Raw genomic sequence first — 25474 nt, forward strand, 5'->3', positions numbered from 1 at the left:
GTATGTACATATATTTATATGAATAGTTACCAAAATGATAAAAGGGATTTTCTTTTAATATAGTCCCCATAAAAGGCCGAACACTTTTTCCAACAGTGCTAAAGTGCATTTATCCCACTGTAGAAGTGTTTGGGGCACATAGACGCGCCGAATACACATGCTTAAAATTTTAAATTACAAATAACAAGCTTCAAAATGGGTCATAAAGCCAGAAACATTGTTTGGATAGGTAATGAGGTTATTCATTTATTCATTTACATTATAAATGTAAATGAGGGGGGGGGGGGGGGGGGGGTCCAAATATCCTTTAGTTTAAAAAAAAATACCTATTTGAGTTGACAAGAAAATAAATATGTAAGTAAGTCTATAAACGTGGAAAAAACATGCCTTTCATCTGCCATGGCATTCCATTTTTTTTTCTTCTACATGCATTTGTTTCAATTCCAGGTGGAAGACATGAGTCACTTCATTAGGTACACTCACACCCACCGAACGGCATCTGGTCGTTTCATAAGACAACACACAGAGGAGAATTCATTGAACATTATGTTTATTATTGTGGTTGACACATATTTATAATAAGCTACACGAGAGGGTCAAAACATTAGAAACAGCAGGATGCATCTTTTGGAGGGGAGGAAAGGGGGTACCTAATCAAGTGTCCGGTCAATTTGTTGACGTTCATGGGCTCACCGGTCCACAGTTTTTTTTCTTTTCTCTTTTGTCCCAACATCCTTTGATCCTTTTGACGTCCCCGAAAAGTCACGCTGGCGCACAAGCAAAAAGTCGTCTCGCTCAAATTGCCCCCCCAAAATTAAAATTCCAGGAGTCCAGTCTCACTGAGGTATCGCATGCTGGAAAGTAGTCATCTTAATATTTTATTTTTCAAAAAACAAAACACTTAATTTACAAACATAAAAAGAGCCATCAGGGTCCATAAAGTGCACGTCAAAAAAAATAATGTTGGTAATAGCAATAATTATAAATGGGCTCCTGTACCACATTTTTATGGTGAATCCTCAAAATAATCATTCAACTTTGACCTCATGCTTAGCTTGTAGAGCATTGCCCCCCCAAAAAATAATAAGCAATATGGCTGACTCGCTGTTCAGTTTTGCAGGTGGTCTTTTCAGACGTTTTATTTTTGTCTTTTTCTGATTGGCACGTCCACCAATATACACCTGGAAAAACTAGTGCCGATTTCAACTTGTTTATCGTGGAAAACTCCCCCCAAAATGGCTGCTCTGAACTAAAGTGTTCGGGTTCTTCTTGAGACATTTTTTTTGTCCTGTCCACTCAAATCTGTCATTTGTGTAAAATGGCCGCTTCGAACCAAAACGGTGGACTTCCTGTGTGTTTTGGCGCGTGGCTTCTCGATACTTTTGTTGGGGTCTTGGCTTTGGGGGGGCTGAAAAAAAATACAGGGGACAGGAATTTACTGCCATCTATCTGTGTGAAATAGGTAGTAGCAATGAGACAAGTTTGTCTTTTGAAGGAGCCCTGATGTAAGCCGAAGATGGCCGCTTCACACCAAAAAGGTCGATTTCTTGTGTCTTTTTGGACGACTTCTTCAGACTTTTTTTGTGGGTCAACTCATGATTGACATGCCTTGCAACTTACTAAATGAAACTAGCTTTGAAAGCTGAATTCATTTAAAAAATAAACAATTTTTTTCCCCTCGTAGTTTTGCATCTTCCTTCAGTCAAATTTTGGAGCAACTGGACAAATGTTTGAGGGCAAGTTTGTCTTTGAAGGACGTTTTTCTCGGAGTCTTTGTGCCCCTAATAGACATAGGCCTCGCTGTAGGGGTGCGGCTGGCAGTAGGACGCCTCCTGGGCGTAGGGGGCGCTCTCGTCAAAGTGCGACAGGGGCACCGTGTCTTCCTCGTTGACGTGACGCTCCACGTCGCTCTTCAGGACCGGACGCTGGTTGTCGGGAAACGCCATGGAGAACAAGGCCTCCGGGTCGCACACAAACTTGTACACGTATCTCTCGCCTGCCACCTGCCGTGGATGGATGATGGATGGATGGAGGGATGATGGATGGACGGATGGATGGATGGGTTGGGACGGAGGGTGGATGGTGGGGATGAGTGTGGTGATATTAAAAACACAATTAGCGCCATTTGGGCCATTTTCTCATTGTGTTGTAAAATATTCTTACTAGGGCTGTGACAAGCTCTTGTAGGATTGTTTTTTTTTGTGGCTTGTTGGACCACAAATGCAATGGCATACACAGCAGAACGTGCTGCATGACAGTAAAACGTGCGGCCAAACGTGGTGAGAAAGCCAGCCAACACTTCAACATAAAATTTACAATATCAAGTAATGTATGGACATAACTGGAAGGAGGCTTTACTAAATGTAACTTTTTTTTGCCTGAAGTATCCTTGGATGGTATCGTGAGCCCCCATGAGTACTTGATAACTTAGAATAAAGCTCTTATTGGTACTTGTCCCTCTTAGTTTTTTGCCCGAAAAGCATCAATTTCAAGCATTCTCTCTCACTTTCTTTAATTTTGCCAGTCTAATGATTGAACCAGAGCTACTCAAACCTTTATGTTCCACCTACTCGCATAAAAAAAAAAAAAAAAAACATCAATTGGCGTCGATGGCGCTCCTCAGCAGGAGACCAGTGACCTCTTTTTACATGAACAGCACTCAGTGTTAACATTTCTGTATTAATGTTTGACACTAATATCGTGTGAACACTGAATGAGACACAGAAGAATTTGCCTGAATATTTGGAGAGGTATAAGAAGGAAAAAATGTGCTACAATGTGCAAATGGCTAAAAAAAACTTTCAACATGGGGAAAAGCAAACAGGGCAAAATATTTTTTTAAATTGCATTAATGAAAAAAAAGATAAAAAATATACTGTTAAAATAAATTTGCATAAACATAATAAATAGAACATTTCAAAAGAGATGGAAAATATACCATTATTATAAAAAGAGAAAACTATTCAGGGAAAAAATGACACTAAAACTCACAAATTTAGAAAACAAACTGACAAAAAAAAAAGCAAAATATTATTTGAAAATTGCTCAAATATTGTGAAAACACATACACTAAATGGAATGTTAATAAAATGTATTAAATGGCAATAATTAGCTGCTCCTTCTGCTGTGTACGCTTTGGCCACATGGAGGCGATAAAGAATTGCCGGGAGTATTGTATTATTGTCTGTCTACATGTGTTGCTGCGCCACTCGTATTTGAGTTTGGGTCATACCTTAATGCACCACTGTATAAACAGCGTACTCGACTCACCTTTTGCATGATTCCCTTCTCGTAGTAGTAGCGCAGCGATCGACTCAGCTTGTCGTAGTTCATGGCCGGTCGGTTCTTCTGGATGCCCCATCGGCGAGCCACCTGTGTCACCCGTACCCCCACAGGCGTACTTAGCAACGACAACAATGGCTGACACGCAGCAGCTGCGACAAAGCAAAGAGTCCACTAATGACGCTGATTAGAGCGCACTGTAGCGCAGTGACTGGCGTGGTTGGCGTTCATTACCGCGCTCCGAGGAGGAAGCAGATGTTGCGGCACCTGTCTGGCGCGGCGCCCACCTGCCCGCTCGCCAAACTCCCAAACACACAGCTAAGGTATACCGACCATTTTAGGGGCTTGTTTTTCCAGATTACGTTAAAAAATAAACACCGGGAAACACCCAAACGGTCTTTCTGGTGCATTCCTCTCAGGGAAGAGGAAAGGTTTCCTTGTGCAATGAGCCACATGCTGCTTTATCAGAGGTGTGATCACATGATCATGCAGGCTGCACTGCAAAAAGTCCATTTTCAGGAAGTGAAAAAGGTGGATGATAAAAATATGTTGAAAAGGAAAAAATGTCTTGTGTAGCAAAAACTGTATAAGAATATTTTTTTCACGATCATCTTAAGACTATGGCCATTTTTCTTCATTTAGGAAATGATAGCAAAAATAACAGAGGAAGAATACAGTTTCTTCTTCTCCAGCTACCCAATAATATGCACAGAATGCAAGTCTATTCATTTATTAGTGGTTCATTATTACTGCCCTTAGTGCTCTATTACTGTTTTTTGTTTTATTGCCTACTTTATTATTTGCTCAATTATGGATGTAGTCTGCTCCGGGAAGTGAACAGAATAAGAATTTCTTAGTGTGGTATTACGATGCATACGACAATAAAACGCTTGAATCTTGAATACCAAATCAACGGTGGTAATCTTCCACGGTTCCTAGTAGCTCTTCTTACCTCCTCAGGTTCGATGAGCTTGAACTCCATGCCGCGGCCCGTCCAGGCGATGAAGTGCGAGTTGGCCGGGTCGTCCAGCAGCGCCACCAGGAACTGCCACAGCTGAAGAGATCCTCGCCGCTGGTATGATGGACCCTCGCGGTAAATTCCAGTCTCCTGCTTGATGTCGCCTGAAAGCGGGGAACACGTTCATGGTGCTCGTCTGTCATCAGGCGGTCTCATGACTACAGTACCTACCTTCCAGTTTTTCGGGCACCACGCAGGTGTCGTCGTAAAAGTGCCTGGCCATTTTGTCAAACATGCAACCTGGACGATGAGAAGGAGGGTCAGAAATAATCTTGCTGTGAAGGCTCCGAACGTCAACGCTGGTACCTTCAGTCCGGTTGGCGTGAGCCAGGTAGCCATCTTGACGCAGGTAGACTGAATGGCAACTGGGCACCTCTGCTGAAAGCCAGGCAAGCAAGTGTTACAATAAACATTCTACAAATAAACATTAGCCGAGAAACTTGTAGCTTAAGGCTAGCTGGTAACATCACACACCTAAGATACAGTCGCGGCTAACGGTAAACTATGACACAATCTACGAGGATACAAAAACATTTTGCCACTGTAAAGTTTTAGCATGGCTACGATAAAATGACATTTTATAGTATAACATGTTAGCATTCTCTGGTATGACAAGCTAATAGTGTCATTGTGTGATAGCATGACAGAGCAAGACAAATTGACTTTTCAATCTTCATCAGGCTAATGGGCGTGTGGCGGAAATGTCGCTAATCACATTAGCTGTTAGCCGCACCCTTCCATAGCATCCTGTCCTCCTGTCAACACTTCAAATCTGTCACCACAATGTTCAATAAAAATCCCTTGTATGGTAAACCCGGAATGATTGTCTCATTCTCTCATTGAGTTTGTGGAAAATATTTACTTTTATACTTATTTATAGAGTACTGGGTTCTCTTTTGAGTAATTTAGCAATATATATATATATATATATATATATATATATATATATATATATATATATATATATATATATATATATATATATATATATATATATACACACCGGATTGTAACACCAGATATTTACTCAGAAAGATGGTATATGGAAGTTTTCATTTTCTATTTTCATTTAAAACTTTTTTTTTTAACTGCCTGCTTATGGAAACATCTTATCTTCAACAGACTGAACATGTCTGGGTGTGTAGCACCAACATATTTTCAACATAACGCCGAAAGAGTAAGTTACAAGTCAAAATCAACACTTTGATAGTGTCTTATGCTGACTCTCTTTAATTGATTATTTTATTAAACACAAACACAGTGCACATTATTCGTATACACAATCACATTTATGTTTACGTATATATAAAATACACATGTGGCAAATTTATAACAGATTATATTTGATTTATACAATTTTTTTATATTTCTAATACTGTACTATATTTTTAAAACTTTTGAGCCATTGATTAACATATTTTCACGTCTATTTCATAGTTGTTGCTTGAATTAACACCTTGAAATAATATGCACATTTGCTGGATGGTTTGCCCCCTGGTGGCTAGTGGGAAAAAAATCAGCAGATAAGCCGCAGTAAAAAATAAGCCACAGGGCTCAAATCATGAGAAAAAAGTTGCTGTTTATAGTCCAAACTTAATGGTAAGTATAATCAGTAAGTATAATCAGTTTGCTAGCTCTTGTCAGCTTTATGGCATCCTCTCAATTTTAACATCAAATTTACATGTGCCACAAAACTCTTTTGGAATCAATTTACCTCTAACATGTGCATTGCTGATATAAAATTGTAAAGATGTCAAAAACTAGCTATTAGTATGGGTGAATGGAAGTGAATGAATAGAGTTAATATCTAATTCGAAGCACCAGAATGTGAGCGTGGGATTGAGATAGTTGAGCGGTTGTAACCCCCGCCCACGCCCTTATTAGCCCGCCACAGGAAATGGCACCCACCACAGACCCCCAATCCGCCAGGCCCCTTTAGCCAAATAATGGGCAAACTCAATCATTTCCATGACATTTCTCTCCCTCCCCATTTAGGCTACAATTAAATTCCGCACTGTTTATCTTTTACTTAAGTTGAATCAATCATTCTTTTTTGGTTGTTTTTACTCAAGTATTTAATTATAGAGTGTTTTGCCACCTCGCCCTCCTCACCCGAGTCGTAGTTGAAGTCTCGAGGCTCCTGCTTGATCATCATGGCGGCGGGGTACATGTGGGGCAGCGGGGCGCCCATCATGGCGGGATGGGGTTCGAACAGCGGGTCGGCGTATTCTTGCTTGAAGCCTTGAGGGGGGAAGGGAATGCTGGGCTCGGACATCTGACGCTGGTACAGGGGCCGGGCGTCCCGGGACATGCTGGGCGGGGATGGGAACGAGTGGCACGGCTCCGAAAGTTGACGGCGGAATCTGATCCACAAAACACAAAAGAAGAAACTAAGTAAATGACAGCAATAACCGTAATCTGCAAAGTAGAGATTTTTGCTTTATCTTTTTTGTGCTGCAGGAAAAACAAAGAAAAGTAGCAAGGTAAACCTGCAATGAAGTTAGGGTCCACAAAAAAAAAAGAATCTGTTTTTGTTTTCCTTTTGTTCTAATTTTAGCTTTGTTTCTTTTGTTAAAAAAAAATAAAGAATACATAAATACAATATTTTGAGGGGAAAAAAAGAAAAAAAAAGGTGAAGTAAACCTGCAATAAAAAAGTTGCAAAATATGTAATCGAGCGAAGCCCCAATAACTGAACCATGATGTAGCAAAGGACGCTGTAAATAAAGATTTATTTGAAGTAAATTAAAATAAACACCATTTTTGCTACTGTTAAGCCATTAATCTCACCTTGGTGTGGATGTAAACATTGCCGCCATTTTGAATGCGGCACACTGGGTAAAGATATCTTTTAATTTCTGTTTGCCGATACATCAGCCATTTTATACTCCAAGTCTAACTTCCTGAAATTAAAAATAAAATGACAATGATAGTATTTAGCCATTATATCGTTGCTTTGCTAATAGAATTTGCTGGGAATGTATTATAATGTGAAAACATGGTACATATTTAGCGACCGATGTTTGCAGGTTTATGTCTGTATTTTACTCACAACTTTTCGTTATATTAAGTCAGACCAATCAATACACAACATTTTTATTCATTAAAAAAAAAAAAAAATCAACCTGTACTAAATGAATTTTTATTTATGACCATATCTATTGTAGGTTTACTATGCTATTTTTTCTTGATATTTTACGTCGGAGCAGAAAATTATTTATTTGTATTTTTTAATTTGTTGTTTTTTGTTTTTTTTTTAAAGGGAACAATCTCTGTTTTGTGGATTTAGGCTTCTGCAAGTATTGTGGGTAACACACCCCCCGCGACAAACGTGGGAACACTCTTTACAATTGTGCTCATAAGTACACATACTCCTAAGGTAATTAAAGCTCAGAGTCCAACTGTACACTTTTTTTGTTTAGGAAATTCAGTCCAAAAACCTGCGTGAAATGATGCGTCAGCGCTAACGCATTCAAGATGGTGGATGAGGCCAAATGTGGGGTTTTTTTGTACTACCTATGTGTGCTATTTGCTATTAGCCACAAAAAGCTAGCACACCATAGTTTGTATTTCCAACGAGGGGCTAGCTAGATTCCTTAGTGTACCTGTGGTCCATGGTGTAGGCGGCGTCGGGAAGGGAGGGCGGGGCGTGGGCGTAGGTCCGCTCGGGTTTGGGCGTCGGGGCGGCATGATGAAGGGGGGACACGGGGGTGCTACAGGGGGGCGTCACTGGGCTGGAGGGCTTCATGCCTGCGTGCTGTTTCTGCTCATAGGCACTGCGGCCGGCGCGCGCATATTCTTTAAAAGCATCTCCAATTGTTGCGTTGAGTTTGTGCAAGAAGATGAGGACGCACATACCTGATGTTGTACAGGCACTTCTCTCCATACTGGAGTTTGAAGGGCCGCTCTTGGCTGCAGGTGGAGCTCAGCTCGGAACACGGACTGTGCAGTTCCCTCTTGATCTTCAGCTGCAGTCCGTGGAATGCCACTACAACCAGATGTGGCGGGGAATCAGTTAAATAGAAGCGTCTTCAACGCCACGCGACACAATCAAACACAAGTACTAGAGTATTCGAACAGAAGTATGCTAAGTCTTTGAAAAATTCCTGGGAAAATGACTAATATGTCTTCTTCAAACTCAAAAATGGGAGATGTTCTGTTTTTTGGGGGTCTGGTTTCCTTTTTCTACATTACTACTTTCATGTTGCGCTTTTGCACCCAAATCCGAGTCAGAACCACCTGTTTTTGAGGTTCTGGCAATATCATAGTCCTGATTCGATAACTTGTCATTGTATGCCAAACTGTCTTTTTAATGTACTTTTCTTTTTTTTTTTTTTTAAGAAATAAACAACACCCTTTATGTGGCTAGTAGCCTAAAGGATTAAACCTTCTCCTATACTATCAATATTTACTTTGATGTGTTTTTGTTTGTTTGTTTGTTTTTTGCCTTTTGGCAATACTGTATCTGTATACCTGTCTAGCCCTTTATAATAAATGAATAAATAAATAAAATGAATTTTTTCTCTGTTGGATCCCCCACCTACGCCAATTCCAACCAACTAAAATATTTGGCCTTTCCTGATTCCTGATTACAGGATTGAGATACGGACATCCCTATTGCCAAGCTGGCTTTAGTGGCTAAATTTTCCAAAACTCCTTGTTGCGTTTCAAGTGTTGCATTTTTATGGAAATATCACTAATATTGTCCGCAATGGCAAAAAACAATCCGAAAATAATTTATTCAGAATTTAGTATTGGCCTTTTGTCGAGTATACAAGGTATAAATTTGGTAGTAATAGGACAAAATTTCTACCGATACTTTCTTTCCATGGAATTCAAACGGACAGTCTTCCTGTATTTTCAGCCATGGCTTCTTGATACTTTTTTGTGATAGACATACCAAACTAAACACAGTATCACTCTACAACGTGTACTGGTTTTGATGTGCGGATTAAAAAAAAAAAAAACTGTGGAGCGAATCTTCCAATTTAAATGTCTGCTTCAAACCAGAATGACAGACCTCGCACTGCACGTCTTTTTTGGTGCATGGATTCTTTGGATTTTTTTTGTGGGCTAACTCAGAACAGACACGCCTACCAAATTTCATGTTACCAAGTGATCCTGGATCTTTATTGTGCTGCCCTCCACGCTAACGAAAAGCAAAAATTGTAAGAGTGCACACATGACCGCCAATTTCAATGGACCCGCATTGATTCTACAAGGCAGCACGAAGGTTCTGGTAAGTCAGAAAGTGTGGGATGATATTTTGGGAGGAGCGTATTCTCACGTCTTGATTGACAGCTGCTGTAGGAGTACGAGTGCATATGCCAACACGTCATGTGATGCATGATGGTGTGTGTGTGTGGGGGGGCAGGCAGTTGGGCGTGGGGGCTGGGATGTCGAGGGATGGGGAGAGGGTGACAAAGCACGCTGGGGGAATGCCCTTTCTAGGTCATCGATCAGAGGTCAAAATGGCACTTCCTGTGGGGTGACCTTTGACGATGCGCGCACAGGGAAAAAAAAATAAAACTTAGCAACACTCATGAAAGTATTCATTTTACTAATAATACATTTTTATGTTTCAATATTCATTTTGTATGATTCGTAAGTGTTAAAGTAGCAGCTGTTTAAAGGTTTATCATTATTCTTACATCTATGCTAACTGCTGTTAGCTTCTTTATGGCGCCTGAATTATAGGCTAGCATAAAGCGAGCAGACTTTCGCTTGACAAAATTATTTGGTTAAACATTTTAGTGTTTACATACACAAAGTTGAATTCTTGTGTGTCAATTTTTACAGTAAAGTTCAACCGGATGTGATTTTTCTGACTATAAGCAATCACTTTTTTCTCATGATTTGAACCCTGTGGCTTTTAGTCTATAGCCACCAGAAGGCAGTCCAACAGAAAAACAAATATGTGTATCTGTCAATTCGTGGAACAACTATGAAATAGAGCTGAAAATATGTGAATTTATGGCTGTAAACAAAACAGTTTAAAAATATATTAAGATAAAAATTAAGTATAAAATAAATTAATAGGATCCTGTGTGTCATTACTATTCAAGAGAAACAAACATAACACACAAGTATAAATGAAGTACTGCCTTTCTTATTTTGTTTTTGAGTTTTTGACACTTTTTGACAAATATTCACACCTCCGCGTCAAATTGCCCCAGTATAAATATTGCTGTTCCTAAAACATAACATGAATCACTAGTTAAAACAAAACATTGCATTTGGACGTCACATATTTCTGACATATTTGTTGCGACTGTGCCCCTGGTCAAAATGACCCAGGGACATTATTACTTTTCTTTGGAATCAAACAACAAAAGGGTTAAAACGTTGAATCCATGTCTGTGGAGTAGAACTATATTTAGCCAAAATATGTTGACGGACTCACGAAACATTTTCACTAATTTCAAGACGTATCGATTCACTTTTGGATGTCATGGGAATGTGTACCTAATGAAGTGGCCGGTTTCGCTGGAAGACGTCACATCTTCCATACAACATCCTCGTCATTGATCACTTCATCAATAGCAGGCTTATTGTGGCCCATTCAATGTTTAAGTAGCGTCAATAAAGATATTTAATAGTGATAGCGTCACAACGGCATCCAAGTCACACATGGAAATGTCAAAATGGATTTTTAACGGCGGGGTGCCAAGGTACGCTAATCGATAGCGAGCACGACGCCAGACGCTTCCTTTTCTGGCGTAAAATGTCACGGCCATCATGGCGTGATTGCTCTCATTATCTGCACATTGATTAACAAGTAAGACGTCGGCGTCTTTTAAAAGAAGCACAGCGACCCTGGAAATAGACAGAACCATTCCAAAATGGCCACCGCAAAACGAAAAAATATCGTACCGTATCTTTTCGTGGCTCTACCCGTGATGAATGCTAAAATTGCCGCCGAAATACCCTAAGGCACATCGACTTTCATTCATAAATGAATTAAAAAAATGGAACCTGGCTAATTAACGAGTCCTTGGCTGTGACATGCTGGGCATTCTCAGGTACAAATGGTGTGTTTTTGCCGCCATATTTGGCAGAGCATTTCCCAGTTCGTTCATTTACCTAAAAATTAAAGCGAAAAAAAGGTTTTGGCAAAGGGAAAAAAAAAACCCTATTCCATTTTCACCTACTGTAGGTGCTGGCCTTCGTTGTTAAATGGCGGTGAGGCGGCGGAGACGGAACGTGTGGCCCCATTTTACACCTCCGCCATTCCCCGCTAAGTTATGCTAATGGTAAGCATCTGTGGAGACGAGACAAAGAAGAAGCTTCTTCCTTTCTCTACTCTTCCACCATGCTGCTTCTACGCCGCCGTGACATTGAAGACGACCGCCAAGTCAAAGTGCAAAATTTTAAATACAACGGTAAAAACAACTCAAAAGTCGCCGAGAGCTAGGTTTACTTCTTATGCTGTTGACTATACTTTGAAACCCCGATATCTCACTCGGTATAATGGAATTGTTTTTTTTTTGGGTGGGTTTTTTTTTTTTTTTGGTTGTTTTGTTTTTACACAATTTTATACTCGAATTGATTTCCTATAGTGTTTACAACTTTTCAATAGGCTAGCATTACGCTAATATACTTTTTATTAGATTAAATACATGGTTAGTTTGAACACTTTGATGCCTAAGTATCCGACGTTCGATTCTCCTTTGTTTTATGTGTCAGTTTTACAATGTCCGACTTAGAAGAAAAAAAGAATGAAAAACGGCAAGGTAAACCTGCAGGAGATATAACCATCATTGAAAATCCATGAAGTAGAGGTTGATTTTTTTTTTTTTTCTTTTTCATGAATAGAATTGCTCGTTTTTGACTTGTCTGACTTGAAAGGAAGAAAATTTGCAGAAAAATTGTGATGTAAACCAGCAATAGAAAATGTTCCGGTCATAATAATCAATCCAACAGAGTTGAAGCTGCAATAACTGAGGCACTATGTTGTGAGGAACACTGTATAGTTCCTTACAAGTGACTAACAAACTGAGAATTTGCCTATTTGGGGAACAGTACAAAAGAGCCTTAACTGACTGTTTCAAATATTTTGACAGACAAAAAAATGAACAGGCTTAAAAAGTCCTGTATGTGTGCAAGGGTTCTTTTGTTTGGTTTTTGCAACATGTGCGGCTCATTCTGGGCATTCACGGTCTTGCGAGGACCTCTTCTCCAGGTTGGGCCATTTTGGTGGTCCCAACTCTTCTTGAGGGTCAAGATTTAGTTTTAGAGTTTAGGTTTGAATTGGATCTTGGTTGAGGTTAGGGCAAGTGCTAGAGTTAGGTAAACTCTTTAGGCACAGATTAGGCCTAAAGACTAACAGATTAGGCACAGAAAATGCATTATGTTAATGGGGTGGCCCCACTAAGATAGTAAAACAAACCTGTGTGTGTTTTGCGAGTCTTATAAAAGCGGGTTTACTGTGCTTTCAATTCTGAAGCTCCAAACAAGATTTTCTTTCATAAAGATGTCAGTCAATGTGGTTTATTTTAAAAGAGACAGTGTTTCCACTTGTGCACTTGTATATTTTCAAGCTGTGGTTTGGGGAAATATTTACAGTAGCGGAGTGGGTTTCTGTGGTACGGTGGGGGTGGGGGGTGGGGGGTGGGGGGGGGGGGGTGGGGGGGACCACACTGAAATAATAGAATTTGGACGCTTATTTTTGGAGTGTTTTTGTGTATGTTGACATCCTATCAAGTACCATTCATCATTTTTGTCGACTCGGTCCTGCGCGGTGGTGCTAGTGGTATAGGAACCCATATGGGAGAGGTGGCGTCTGGGATGCCCAACCACGGCGCCATCTGTCTGCAGCCTGCCAGTGTGCCAACTCTGCCGCTCAGATGACCATCTGAGCACTCCTGAAGGACAACCGGACCGTCACCCTGACCTCTTGGGCGGGATATACTGTACGTTCAACGAGCAAAGTATTATGTGCCCAGGAGGATACGACCGCATAATATTCCATATTGGTCCATACTTTGTCAAGTACCGTGAATATTATGCGTTTCGGAAACATCAATATAGAAGGAACATAAATGTGAAACAATGTAGTTTTACCCACCAAAACACCATTTAAAGCTATTAAAATAAACATATTTATCACCACCTGTTCTCACACGATTGCGGTCAAGAGACGGGAGACCGTTGTATAACAATTTTGAGGAAATGAAAATGTGGTGAGCGTCACCCCCAGGTGAAGTTTGCTATAAAACTGACATATACAAGAAAACAAAGTAGATTTGAACAGCAAAATATTCAAATCATGACAAATAGTTTAATGCCCATGGAGACATGCTAACAAAACCTAGCATTGGTGTAGCTAATTAATTCAGCTTCAAACAAGAGTTAATCTTGTGAACACAATACAAAATTAAAAAATGGAGAAGCACACTGTATATTGAAATATTCAATCAAACAATATCATTTGTCTGCGAAAAGTTCACTCGCATAATGTTGATGTGAACCTCAGAATTTAGCGTTGCATAACTGTATAAATCTACAAATCTTCAAACATCTGCTCTGGACACTAACACATGAAGTAGCCATGCATACAATTTGTATAATACAATATTTTTCGTAACTAAGGTGGACCTAAGATCAAATTGCTTATTTAAGATTAAATGACAAGTTGGATCAAACCTAAAACATAATTAGTGAATTGTAAATTCTATGAAATACAATAAGATCAGTATTACTTGATAAAGGTTTTTAATCAGAAAGGCAGAACATGATTTATTTCTTGTGTTTTACAATCTACAAATGAATGTGAACGTTATGAGAATAAGTGATACATTTTTGTCGCGACTTGGGTCTCAAGCTGACAATGCGGCAAGAGCCCGATTGAAATGAAGCCTGATGGCTTTAATACGCATTTATTTAAGCTTTCTTTGGCAATCAATCAATCAAACCCAAGTAAAGAAGTCAAGATCAGAGTGTAGCCTTTCAAAAAGAGGTCAGAAATGCTAAAAGTAGTTTCAAAACACCTTGTCTGAAGTGTTTTAAAAAAACAAAAAACAAAGTATAATCAGCGTGAACCTCTTGATGTGTCATTTCAACTAAGAGGGAAAAATACTGTTTTTTTTTTTTTAAAAAAAAAAGGAAGACCACCCATTGTTTTCTGGTCCCAACGCCAACAGGAACCTGCTTCGATTTTAATTGAGTTAAACGCTCACACTTCCAGGCTAAAGTCCAATTTAAGACTTTTTTTTGAAAGTGTTTTAAGGCCACTTTGATCTAATTTAAGAATATACAACCAAATCATTTTTCATTCATATCCTTATTCTAATAAATTAACATTTTCAAACACGACCACGGCTGAGGTCGTCTCTCTTGACTACACTACTGCACTTGTAAAGTCAGAATTATAATAAAACCTTATGATATGAAAAAAAAAAAGACATCTTTGTCTGGGTGTGACAAAGTACAATCTCGGCCAAAATTACTGTTTCAAATCAAAATGGCCGACCTTTTGTTTCTTTTCAAGTATGGATTCTTTTGTCTTGTTTTGATCGACATTTTGGCAATGCCCTGTTAAACTGGTGCTGTGGATACATTTACAGTTTTTCAAATGCATGCCTTGGAAGTTCTAAAAAATAAAATGGCTACTTTGATTCAAAATGGCTGTCTTCCTGTTCAACTTTCGAAAGGGTCATTAAGAAATGTGTGTCCTGTTTTGATGGATTTTTGATCTGCAAAATTCTTATTTTCGAAAATGCTTTTTATAAGGTATTACTTAGTGTTTATCAAATTACAGAATAAAAAAAAAAAAGCTTTCCTGTACTGATATTGGAGTCAGTTTAATTTAATAAAGTTGTAGTTTGAGTTTTTGAACTTCTAAAAGCATTAGAGCTGTCAGATTAAAATATTTTTAGAATTGACTATCCTATCGATTATTCCATTTATTAAGATTTTTATTTAGCATTAAAGTTATTATACTTTTTCACAAATTACTCTCGCTTGTTCATCACTAAATAATATTAAACAAGTGAGAATAATTTGTGAATGAACTCGAAATGAGAATTTTTTATATAATTTTACTGCTGAAACTGATAAAAAAGAACAACCATTAAGAAATGTTCTAGAAGTGGAATTGATGTTGTAGCCACTAACCTTTTTGTAACTGAATAATTCACTGGTTTGCATTGTTTTGGCTTCTTTTTTTTAAGCAAAATGTCATATTTTGATTAAACACAACTAACCGCCCCTGAAAAAAAAAACTTTCATGGACAACAACAATCTGAATTACTTGAGAAGCTGAAACTGGAGCAATTGGATCATTTCAAGTTAAACAATGGCTCAACACGATTACTCGGTTATCCGATTAACTTGACAATCGATTCATTTAGTCAGCTCTAATAAGTATTTCTTCCTTTAAAATTATTTTAGTTATTTCAATACTATTGATCCACTCTTGTAAGTTTGTTGATTTTGTCCATCAAATTTAGAACCCCGTATATGCACCAAATTGCTGTTCCAAACCAAAATGGCCGACTTCCTGTCTTCCTGTTCGCCGTCTCAGACTTCATTTGGAGTCTTATTTCAACACACCCGTTTACTCCACTTCGTGTCGCCTGATCAGACTGTTGCCGATTGGCTATTTTTTTTTGCCTGACTTTTTTGACTTAAACGACATCAGGAAAAAACGGGAGTGTTCGGTGTCGTTCCGAGACACGAGCTGCCCGCCGAGCCAATCGGGTGACACAACCGCACCGACTTCAATTTCCATCCCGAGTATTCTTAGAAACACCGCGAGCAAACGCGCTTTCATTGCGCCGTAAAACGACGATACCGAGGGGCCAAAAAGAAAAAGACAAATCCTGCTTTAGAGGAAGGTGTGAACAAAAAGCACTTTGAGGGGAAAAAAAAAAAAAAAAAAAAAGGTCGAGGGGCGTCTGACGAGATGAGAACATTTCTATTCTGGATTAAAAAAACAACAACCAAACACCCTCCTCCCTTTTACTACCTCCCCCTTAAAATCAGGTGACACTCAGCCTGGCCCTCCCAATGTTAAAAATATCCTCTAAAAACAATATTCATCCCTATGCAAATAAGCGCACACACACACACACACACACAAATCAGTGGTCGCACTCACAGTTTTCAGTCTGGAAGTCTGGGACAAACTGCTCATCATTGTCGGGAACTTGAGCTGCGAGCACAAAGAAGAGACAAGACAAGACACCTTGAGATGTTTGTGATGTTGATGGCAAGTCCAAACCCCCCCCCAAGGACCCCCGAGTCAACATCAAGATGGAGCTGCTGCTTCGTTCTCTTTCTTCTTGTAAGCCACCAAGCCGCTCCACGCGCTTCAACCGGGAAGCTGGTGGGCGCCTAAAATGGCTTCTTCACAAAGAATAACCGTCAGGAGAATGTTCATTAAGATGGTAATCAATAAAAACAAGAAAAAAGGAGACTTTGTTGGTTTCTGGAATTCAATAAAAAGAAAGGAATGGAACAAACTAAGATATTTCAATTGGGTCCCTGCAGTCCTGCAGTTTGGGCCTAATAATAACCATTTTAATAGCTAAAAAATGCTTTTACATTTTTTTTTTCCAGCTAACATTTATTCAACCAGTAAACATCCAGTTTGCTAGTAAAAAAAAAAATTAACTTTTTCAAGGGAGTCCTGGCCAATAAACATCAAATATAAATATTTTAAGTACATTTAAGATTTCCTTAATTTTTTTTTAATATTAAATCTACGAATAACACAGAGCAAAAAAAATTTCTAACTTTAGAAAGCTGATTTTTTTAAGCACTGATCTGAGTCATAAGCATAATTAATTGAACAAAAATTACAGTTCACTAAATAAGGCAAAAAATAATTGTGAATTTATTTTGTTAAAAAAACATTGAAAATGTGTATCTTATTTATTCATTATACAAATATTGTAAAATTTGGATCATTTAAATTAAGAGGTATAAATAAAAAAATCCTTTAATTTTATTTGAAATTTTTTTTTAGGCGATATGTCAAAGAAGGGAGGCAAACATTTGTCCTAAAATATCACGGGAAGGCTGATACCAAATCCGCTTTTGAATGCGTAGGTGACTCTTCTGGCCGGTCCCACCGTTACCTGGAATGCCATCATGCAGCCTCCCATTGTTAGCATCTTCTAATTAGCTCTCCCCCAATTCCACCCGCTGAATGTTACCTGCTTCCTGTACACCTGCCTGCTTAGCCCCCCCCCCCCCCCCCCCCCCCAAAAAAAAAAAAAAACTGACAGAAAAATTCCCATTCCCCAACTTGAACGCTGCCTTCATCAAGCTTCAACATTGCCATTATCACATCTATTTATACACATTAGCTCCAGTTAGCATAGCACGTCTCGACATGCCAGCTTTCTTTTTTTTCTCCTTTCTTATTCTCGCTCTGGATGAGATGATGACACAATTGTTTGTCATGATTTTTTTTTTTTTTTTGAAAGCAGGGGGGTGTGCAAAGTGCAGCGTGTCGGCCTTTTCACAAGACGACAGGGAGGAGATTTCTTCTGCTTCTGCTTTACTGTAACCGTAGAAGAAGCAAAAAAAAAAAAAAAGCATAAAAGCCCCAAGACATTGAAGTAATAAACATTCCATTCGAGCATATCATATTTATGTTCTTCTTTATGGAACTAAGGGAAAGATTCTAGCCCCCTGATTTACTCTTTTAAAAGGGACAACGATAACACCACTATTATAAAAATTAATATTTCATCAAAACACCCCAAAAAAACAAAAAAACATAATTGGTGTAAGAGAAAAAATTACCCAACCTCTCGTATTTTTTTTACTTCGACTATAAGCAAATAATTGCTTAATTTTGCACATGAATGTTGATTGTAATTTTTATTTCTATACTCCGTTTACTTAGCACGTTTTAATGTGTAATCATAATCCACCCCCCACCCCCTCATATGTGTGTTTTTACAATGCGGTGAATAAAGACGATTTTAAAAAGCAATTTAAATCACTCTGACTTAATTGGTGACCATTTCTAGCTTTTTAATGCTTCTGGTTGCACAATTTTATACACTTGAATTGTTCAAGTGGGTTTTTAATGTTAAACTAAAAACATGTGCTAGCAATATAAGAGTAAAAAGTGGAGGTTTTAGCAAACTGCTTATGTTAATATAAGATCAAATAAACATTACAAGTATTTCAAAATGATCATTTTTCCAATAATTTAAGCACATTACACTTAAATAAAAAATCTACTTAAACTAAATGAAAAATAACAGAGCTTAAAAAAAAAAAAGTGTTTTGTATTTGCAAAGGAAGAAAAAAAAAATTGAGCTTGCTGTGTTGCTGGAGATGCACACGGTAACAAAATGAAACAATTTACGGTTAAAAAGAAAGATTTTTTTTTTTTTTAGAATTTGAAGCACCTGCGCAGTTGTCTGGACGCTCCCCATGCAGCACGCATGTTTTGAGGGGTGAGAAATGGACACAGGAAGGAAGGAAGTCCAGCACAAATGAGTCACCAACAACAGACTGCTGCCCCCCCAAAATGGAAAAAAAAAAAAAAGAAAAAAATGGAATGCTTCCGCCATTCATAAAAATGATATTCATTATTTCACTTAGTGAGGATGAAAGCATGATTTTGTCCTAACATTTGCATGACAGCTGACAAAGTTCCCTCAACTGGGAAATTGGCTCTGGTTCCTTCCTACCAATTACCTCTGCTAATAAATCTCCGTTTTGAACGGACAGGAAGTTAAGAGCCGCCGCCACCGCCGTCGTCGTAAGTGTCATCTTGAGCCGGGATGAAATATTCATTCCATATTCAACATTTTTTTTCTGCTGTCAAATCTCATTTTTTAACAAAAATAGAAGTACTTTGAAGAGGAGATTTTTCTTTTAAACTACAGACACTCTCAAAATAAATATATAAATCATCTTATTGTCAGTGCAATATGAAATATTGTGCTTAACATATAAAATTTTGATACATGGCCATTTGGTGAAAAATGTTGGAAAATAAAGCTGATTCATCCTTTTTTTTGGTTGTTTTTAAGACTTTAAATACATTTATAAAAAATATAAATTCTTCAACATTCATGTTTGTCGTGGACTTTTATAGTTATAAGTCAATATTCCAAAAAAATGTGGCATGTTTCAGTGACAGGAAAGAACGAGTTGAACATTTTAAATTCACTTTCAAGTTCTCAACTCATTTGTTTTTAATTTGATGTAAATTTTAAAACATAAATGTGGAATTCAGTCAATATTCACTTTATGCAGCCAATTATTGTAACAGTGGAAAAAAAAACACACCTTTTATTTATTTTAAATGACTTGAATGTTCAGTACATTAAAAAATACTTTACATGAATTTAATTTTAAAGAGTTAAAACAAAATCAACTTTGATGCAAGTAAATTTGTGGTAAAAAAAAAAAAAATTGAGCATCATCTTGAGTTTTTTTCCTTAGATTTATGCATGTGAATTAAAAAAAATAGATGTTAAAATGTACAAAAGCTACTTTAGTCCCTTATTTAAAAAAATGTGAAATATTTTTTCATGTATAATAAATCACATTTGTTTTGAGTTTAAATTCAAAATGAGTTTTTTTTTCAGATTTAGAACACAGATTTTTATATAGAATGTGTAAAATTGTGTTGTTTTTTTTTTTTTTAAAGAAATGATTTGAAAGTGTTTAAATCAATATTCCTAAAACTATTTGTGGAGGAAATGAGAATGTGATTAAATGTCCACAGGCTTTGATGTACATGCAAATACTTGCATAAAATTTCCATACATTTTGATTCCATAAATCTTTGAATTTACTTTTTACTTGTTGTAATCCAAACACATCCTTTTATAATGTAACAGATAAAAACATTTGAGGTAACACATGAAAAATGTGTTATTATATTTGACTTGCACATTCAAACTCCCACCACTCCTCATTTACTTTCACATTTCTGAACAACCACCTCAAAGCTTCGACACGTTTTAGCATCAAAATAAGACAAAGAAAAAGCAATCCAAACACGCGGAAATCGTTTTTCAACAGACCTAAACAAAAAGCGCCACTTGATCGGTAAGAGCAAACTTTGTACGAATTTTGACGAGAGTTGCACTAACCAAAAGTTGTGTGCTGCAGACACGGCGGAAAGAGGACGCTGGCGCTTAAATCCTGAAGCATCCCGTCTCACTTAGAGCGCAGTGAGCCAGTCTTGCCATGGGAAGAAAAACATTGCAAAAAAAAAAAGAAAAGAAAAAAAAAGTCTGCGAAAGAAAACTTTAAGAAGCAACAAAAGAAAAAAAAAGTCTTTTTCTGTTGAACGTGTCAGGAAAAAGCGGATAGATCCATTCTTGTCTTTTTGTGCGGGCGAGCGGGAGCAGTAGGAGGAATTGAAGCAGACAAGGTGATGATGCAGCTGGAGATGATGGAGAAGAGAGAGAGCGAGCGGGCGAGCGAGGGAGGGAGGGAGGCGGCGCAGAAGCTCCCGCCAAAAAAGCCCAGCAGACAGTGAGCGTCGCACGGCTAATTTGCGATGACACTCCCACAGCTCCGAGTGCCTCGCTCTACCACGAGACACCCCGCCCCCCCTCTTCGCCCCGCTCCCACCTCCTAATGTATGCAGGTGCCACTTCGTAATTGGACCGCCATGACAACCGTGGAAGCGCAAAAATCAGCCAAGTCCCAACCCGCCGTACAAGTTTAATGTACATGCAAATCAATCCATTTGAAAAAAGTCACAGGATATTAAGCGGTTGAGAATGTTCTAACTTTTGATTTTTCTTTTCAAAGTCAAACGAGTAAACTTTGGCGGGATTTCGTACTGCACCCCAAAACTCACCTTCGGCCAGCCACGTCTCCTGCAGTCGACTCAGGTCCTGGAAAAGTTCTGCAGAAGGGTACCAAAACGCGGACACGTAATTATGAGACACATCCAAACGAGGTTATGATCACTACGTGGGTGCTCAAACAAAAAAGCGTGTCAAGAAATAAAATTAAAAACAAAGAATACATATTAAATATTAAATAATATTTTTAAAAAAAATTGAGATTCATTAGAAACAATAACCGTGTTTTTCAGACTATAAGGCGCACTGGATTATTAGGCGCAGTCTCAATGAACAGGGATATTTTTGGATACTTTGCATATAGGGCCCACTGGGTTATAAGGCACGCCGTTATAAGGATTATATGGTACGGAAACAAGAAAAGAAAAAAAAAAACACAGAAAATCCAATAATTGTATTTTTCGTACTATAAAGCACACCGGATTATTAGGCGCAGTCTCAACTAACAGGTATAATTTTGGAAATTTTCACATATGGCGCACAGGGTTATAAGGTACATACTGTAATAGTACAGCCAATCCAAAAGCTGTATTTTTCAGACTATAAGGTCTAATGGATATTAGACGCAGCCTCAATGAACAGGTATATTTTGGGAAATTTTCATATCAGGCGTAATGGATTATAAATCACACCATTATAAGAGTTATAAGATATAAGGAGGTAAAACGCATTTCAACCCCTCAGTTTTGATGGTCATAAGTCTCTAATGTACATTTTAATATCAAATAAATCCCATTTTCAAGCATTTAGGAATGAACTCATGGGGCCGTTTTGAACCTCAAAATGTTTTGACAATCTGTCATAATTTAAAGACTCCTGTGGGGGGTTTTTTTCTGAAATGCTTTTCATTAGCTTTATCTTGCTCAATGGACAAAACCGGGTCAAAATTGACACAGAGAGGTTAAAAGTACCTTATAGTCCAAAAAAACGTGGTCATCTTTTTTTTTCTCTCAACCATTCTGAGAAAATTGCTCAGCCGTTTTTTTATTTGGATGCATTGTGTTTATAGCGTTTATCACTATGTTTGTTTGTTGTTTTTGTCAATGGCCAAATAAGTAGAAAATAACATTAGAATAAAACGTCGTCCATCCTGTCCGTTGCAGGCTTGCTCGAGTTTAGTTCAGCAAGAAAGTTTCGCTATGGCTAGCTACGTTAGCTGTGGAGGCAGTTTCAGCTGGGTGCTTTGCATTTATGTGGAAGGCTAAACTTGGCCTGCTTCTGTGGAAAGCAAACTCCCCTATACAAAGAATGTATAGCAATGATATCAATGTATATTATTCCATCGAATAATCATTTTTTTTTCTATGTCCACTAGAAAGACCAGTGAAATAGAGACGCACACACATAGACACACAGAAACTATTGGATTGTGCATGGCTAAAATGTTTAGCGGCCGTGAAATTACCTCGGGTGTCCACGGCCAGGTTGGACTTAATCAACTTTCTCCTTCTGTCGTTTGATGACCTCTCACAAATTCTCCTCTTTTCCACAGTCTTCTGCACACAAACAAATCAATTGTGGTTGCGAATAAATGAGACAGTGAGCCTCAACCAACTCCAACGTAAACTGTCTGCTGCTATTACGACTTTATTAGTACTGTAGTTACAGTAATTATTCATTAGGGGCTATTCAGATGTTTTGGGACTCACCTTTGAGCGGCTGTGAGGCACTTGCTGGTCTTGGGATTCTTCCATCATACATCTGCCGGGATCTAAGGTAGAAATAATAAGTGGTAACGGTGAGAAATAATCAAGTACAAATACTTGGATAGCTTTATGTCATTCAATCCTATTTTTCCCAGGCTTTTATTTTACTCAAGTACTTGTCACCTGTGCAAAATAACTAAGAATACGTGTTGTCATCTTACAGTGACACGTGACGCAATCTAATCAACAAAAACATATTACACTTGAAAATGAGAGTGAAAAGGGGATAAAAGTAAGTACTTACGGTTCTCCCCAGGGCACGACGTGTCGGAAAAAGGCTTGAGGGTGCGCGCACGGCGGCTTTGCTCAGAGCGCACTGCTGCTGCTGCTGCTCTCTTGGCCGCCTGGCGTCGCCTCCGCGCGGCCTCCCGACAGAGTAAAACCCCCCGCCATCGCTAGCCACAGCTCCTCCTCCTTCCCAACTGTCAAGGTCCACCATTTGAATTTAGACTGCTTTTTTTTCATAATGTGGTTTTGTCGTCTCTATTTCGTTTTGTTTCAGATTGTCATGTTTTTTTTTGTTTTTTTTTTGCTTCACGTCCTGCCTTGCTTCTTTGATTAGTGGGCGTCCACCTGTTCACGTTAGCCCGGTCCCTTGGGTAAACCAATCAGCTTCTTTCAACTACTCATCCAGGTGTTTCTCGTTGTTTCATCAAGTTGACAGTGTTTATGCTGCATTCGAGGAAGGTGGGAAGTTGGGGTACATAAACAAGAAACAGATCTGATCAAGACAAATTGTTTGGCTTTTTTTTTTTTTACAACAAATTTTGATCTCTGAGATTTTTTTTTTTTAATAAATAAAGGCGTAGCTTACCTTCAAAGAATTTCATACATTTCACAGAATAAATGCAGGGAGATAACAGCATATCTTGACGCAGTCATTTTGTACACATTTTACTTGACGTTTGCGTAGAATAGGCTGCTTTTATTGTCATTGTGCAGGTGTATGCTGCCATCCCATAGCTACATTTAACAACATTTAATTGCCCAATTAAAGAAAAAATACAAAAACAACTTCCCTTACAATAAATAATTTTATGTATAATTAGAATCTTGATTTAGTCCATCCTAATCCGATTTTCTAATTGAAATTTCTACAAAAAAACAAAAAACAAATTAAACAGGAAACTTTTTTTTTTTTTTTTTAATTGGTACCATCCAAAATAGCAGTAGCGGTGTGGTTGTTGACAAAGAAATGAGTCGGACACAACACCCCCCAATGAAAACCTTCATTGTACTATCATCTACTATCACTACCACCTAAATTAATGTTATAATGAATATATTGATATATATTTCGCGCTGTATGCCTTCAAGGGGTTTAAAATGGTCGAGCGACATCAACTTGAAACCGGTTGTCGGAGGTCAGAAAATTCCGACTTCCCACCGTCCTTGAATGCAGCATTAGCTTCCTACTTGCTTTCAGTCTTTGTTGGGTCTTTGGTGTTTTTATACCTGTCTCTTGTCATGTATTTGACGTGTGTGATTATGCAAACCAACATGAACTACTCGTTTCAAAATGAAATATTTTTTCTTGGTCACAGAACCAATGTTTGTATTGCTAATTAAACATTAGCTTAAACGTTAGCTTGGTAGTCTGTGACTTTTTTAATGACAAAAGTTAGAAACTGTTGTTGTCCACATTCTGTTGAGTTGTAAACTATCGGTATACATTTTGCAATTTTTTTATCAACGCCATCAACAAGGTAATTCACTGAATAAAACCAAAGCTGCTCGGAGGTGCTACCGTCACTGTTGGTGTTTTGGTAGCCACTTCACACTAGCAAGTGACACTGACTGGCTTTACAGGTTGGCATGAATGAAACCTTGAAAAAAATGATATTAAAGTGTTTCCTCACAATGTATTTCATAAGGTGCTTATACCTTTTTTCACTATTTTCACTATTCACAAGGCAACCGGCTACTTTGTGCAATTGACAGGAATGAACAGAAAGCATTTTCGGTTCCATTTACAGAATGCATTGCATGGTGCATTTAAGTCATAAGAATATGATTTTATGTTATTTGTAGTTGAATGTGCATCATACTTAACACATTTTTGCTGTTATGTTGCACTATGTGTATGTATTTTATGCTTTTATTTCTTTTCTTATAATACATTGGTGACTTTAGGTTGTGTGTAAAATCCAGACATCCCGTTCAATTCTTTGCACAACTTTCTTTGTTCACCTAAACATTGCGTGTAAAAATGAAGGTTTGTTTTGTATCGAATGACTGGTCCGCAGAATGCCACGATCAACAAATTTCATGAAATAAATGTAAGGATACAAGCTTTTAGCCTGCATTCATGTGTAATAAATAATGACACCTGTGTTACTTGTATACAATTGCTGTAAATGGTTAGAGTACAGAAAGGTAAAAAGTTAAAATAATGGGAAAATTAAAAATAAAAGTCACTATTTCGGCCAAAAAAATGTACTTTTCTTCTTTCCTGATGTCCCCGTTACATTCCAAGGTGACAATGCCAGATTTACTGCGATTTTAACGTAAAAATGTGGGGCTTTCTAAAAATGGCCGCTGACTTCACTGAACTGAAGTTGCAAGTGCGTATAATTGAAACGACGGAAGTCCGGAGCTTTATCTTTACATCTATCACTCCAGCTGAAAGCGCAGACATCGGAAGTGGTCAGATGCTGCCATCTTGGATTC

The 25474-nt window shown here is 38.1% G+C and overlaps 1 protein-coding gene across 4 annotated transcripts; it reads right to left on the reverse strand.

Moving 5' to 3' along the window:
* Positions 1-533: 533 nt before the first annotated feature.
* Positions 534-23170, reverse strand: etv1 (ETS variant transcription factor 1). 4 transcript variants are annotated; one of them, XM_088412007.1, is made up of 12 exons: positions 23049-23170; positions 22748-22809; positions 22504-22594; positions 16400-16453; positions 8158-8287; positions 7905-8075; positions 6413-6663; positions 4607-4678; positions 4472-4540; positions 4235-4404; positions 3271-3372; positions 534-2003 (listed from the first exon to the last, which is right to left on the reverse strand). In XM_088412007.1, the coding sequence occupies exons 2-12, from the start codon at positions 22793-22795 to the stop codon at positions 1782-1784; spliced, it is 1380 nt and encodes a 459-aa protein (XP_088268133.1). In that variant the 5' UTR covers positions 22796-22809; positions 23049-23170; the 3' UTR covers positions 534-1781. The 4 variants fall into 4 exon arrangements, with proteins under 4 accessions (XP_088268133.1, XP_088268132.1, XP_088268131.1 ...); XM_088412006.1 differs by lacking the exons at positions 22504-22594; positions 22748-22809; positions 23049-23170 and adding an exon at positions 20373-20742 and having other exon boundaries at positions 4607-4675; XM_088412005.1 differs by lacking the exons at positions 22504-22594; positions 22748-22809; positions 23049-23170 and adding an exon at positions 20373-20742.
* Between the last annotated feature and the right edge of the window lie 2304 nt (positions 23171-25474).

This window comes from Hippichthys cyanospilos, chromosome 3 (assembly GCF_059441005.1).
Source record: "Hippichthys cyanospilos isolate Australia breed blue-spotted pipefish chromosome 3, RoL_Hcya_1.0, whole genome shotgun sequence".
Classification (NCBI taxonomy): domain Eukaryota; kingdom Metazoa; phylum Chordata; class Actinopteri; order Syngnathiformes; family Syngnathidae; genus Hippichthys; species Hippichthys cyanospilos.

Bases quoted from the DNA above. Each gene is read 5' to 3' on its own strand.
- etv1 (XM_088412007.1), bottom strand. From the start codon at position 22,795: ATGATGGAAGAATCCCAAGACCAGCAAGTGCCTCACAGCCGCTCAAAG. The intron at 8,288-16,399 runs GTGAGTGCGACC...ATCTGGTTGTAG, and splicing joins AGACTTCCAGACTGAAAACT to TGGCATTCCACGGACTGCAG. The intron at 4,679-6,412 runs GTGAGGAGGGCG...CCTGGCTTTCAG, and splicing joins AGACTTCAACTACGACTCGG to CAGAGGTGCCCAGTTGCCAT.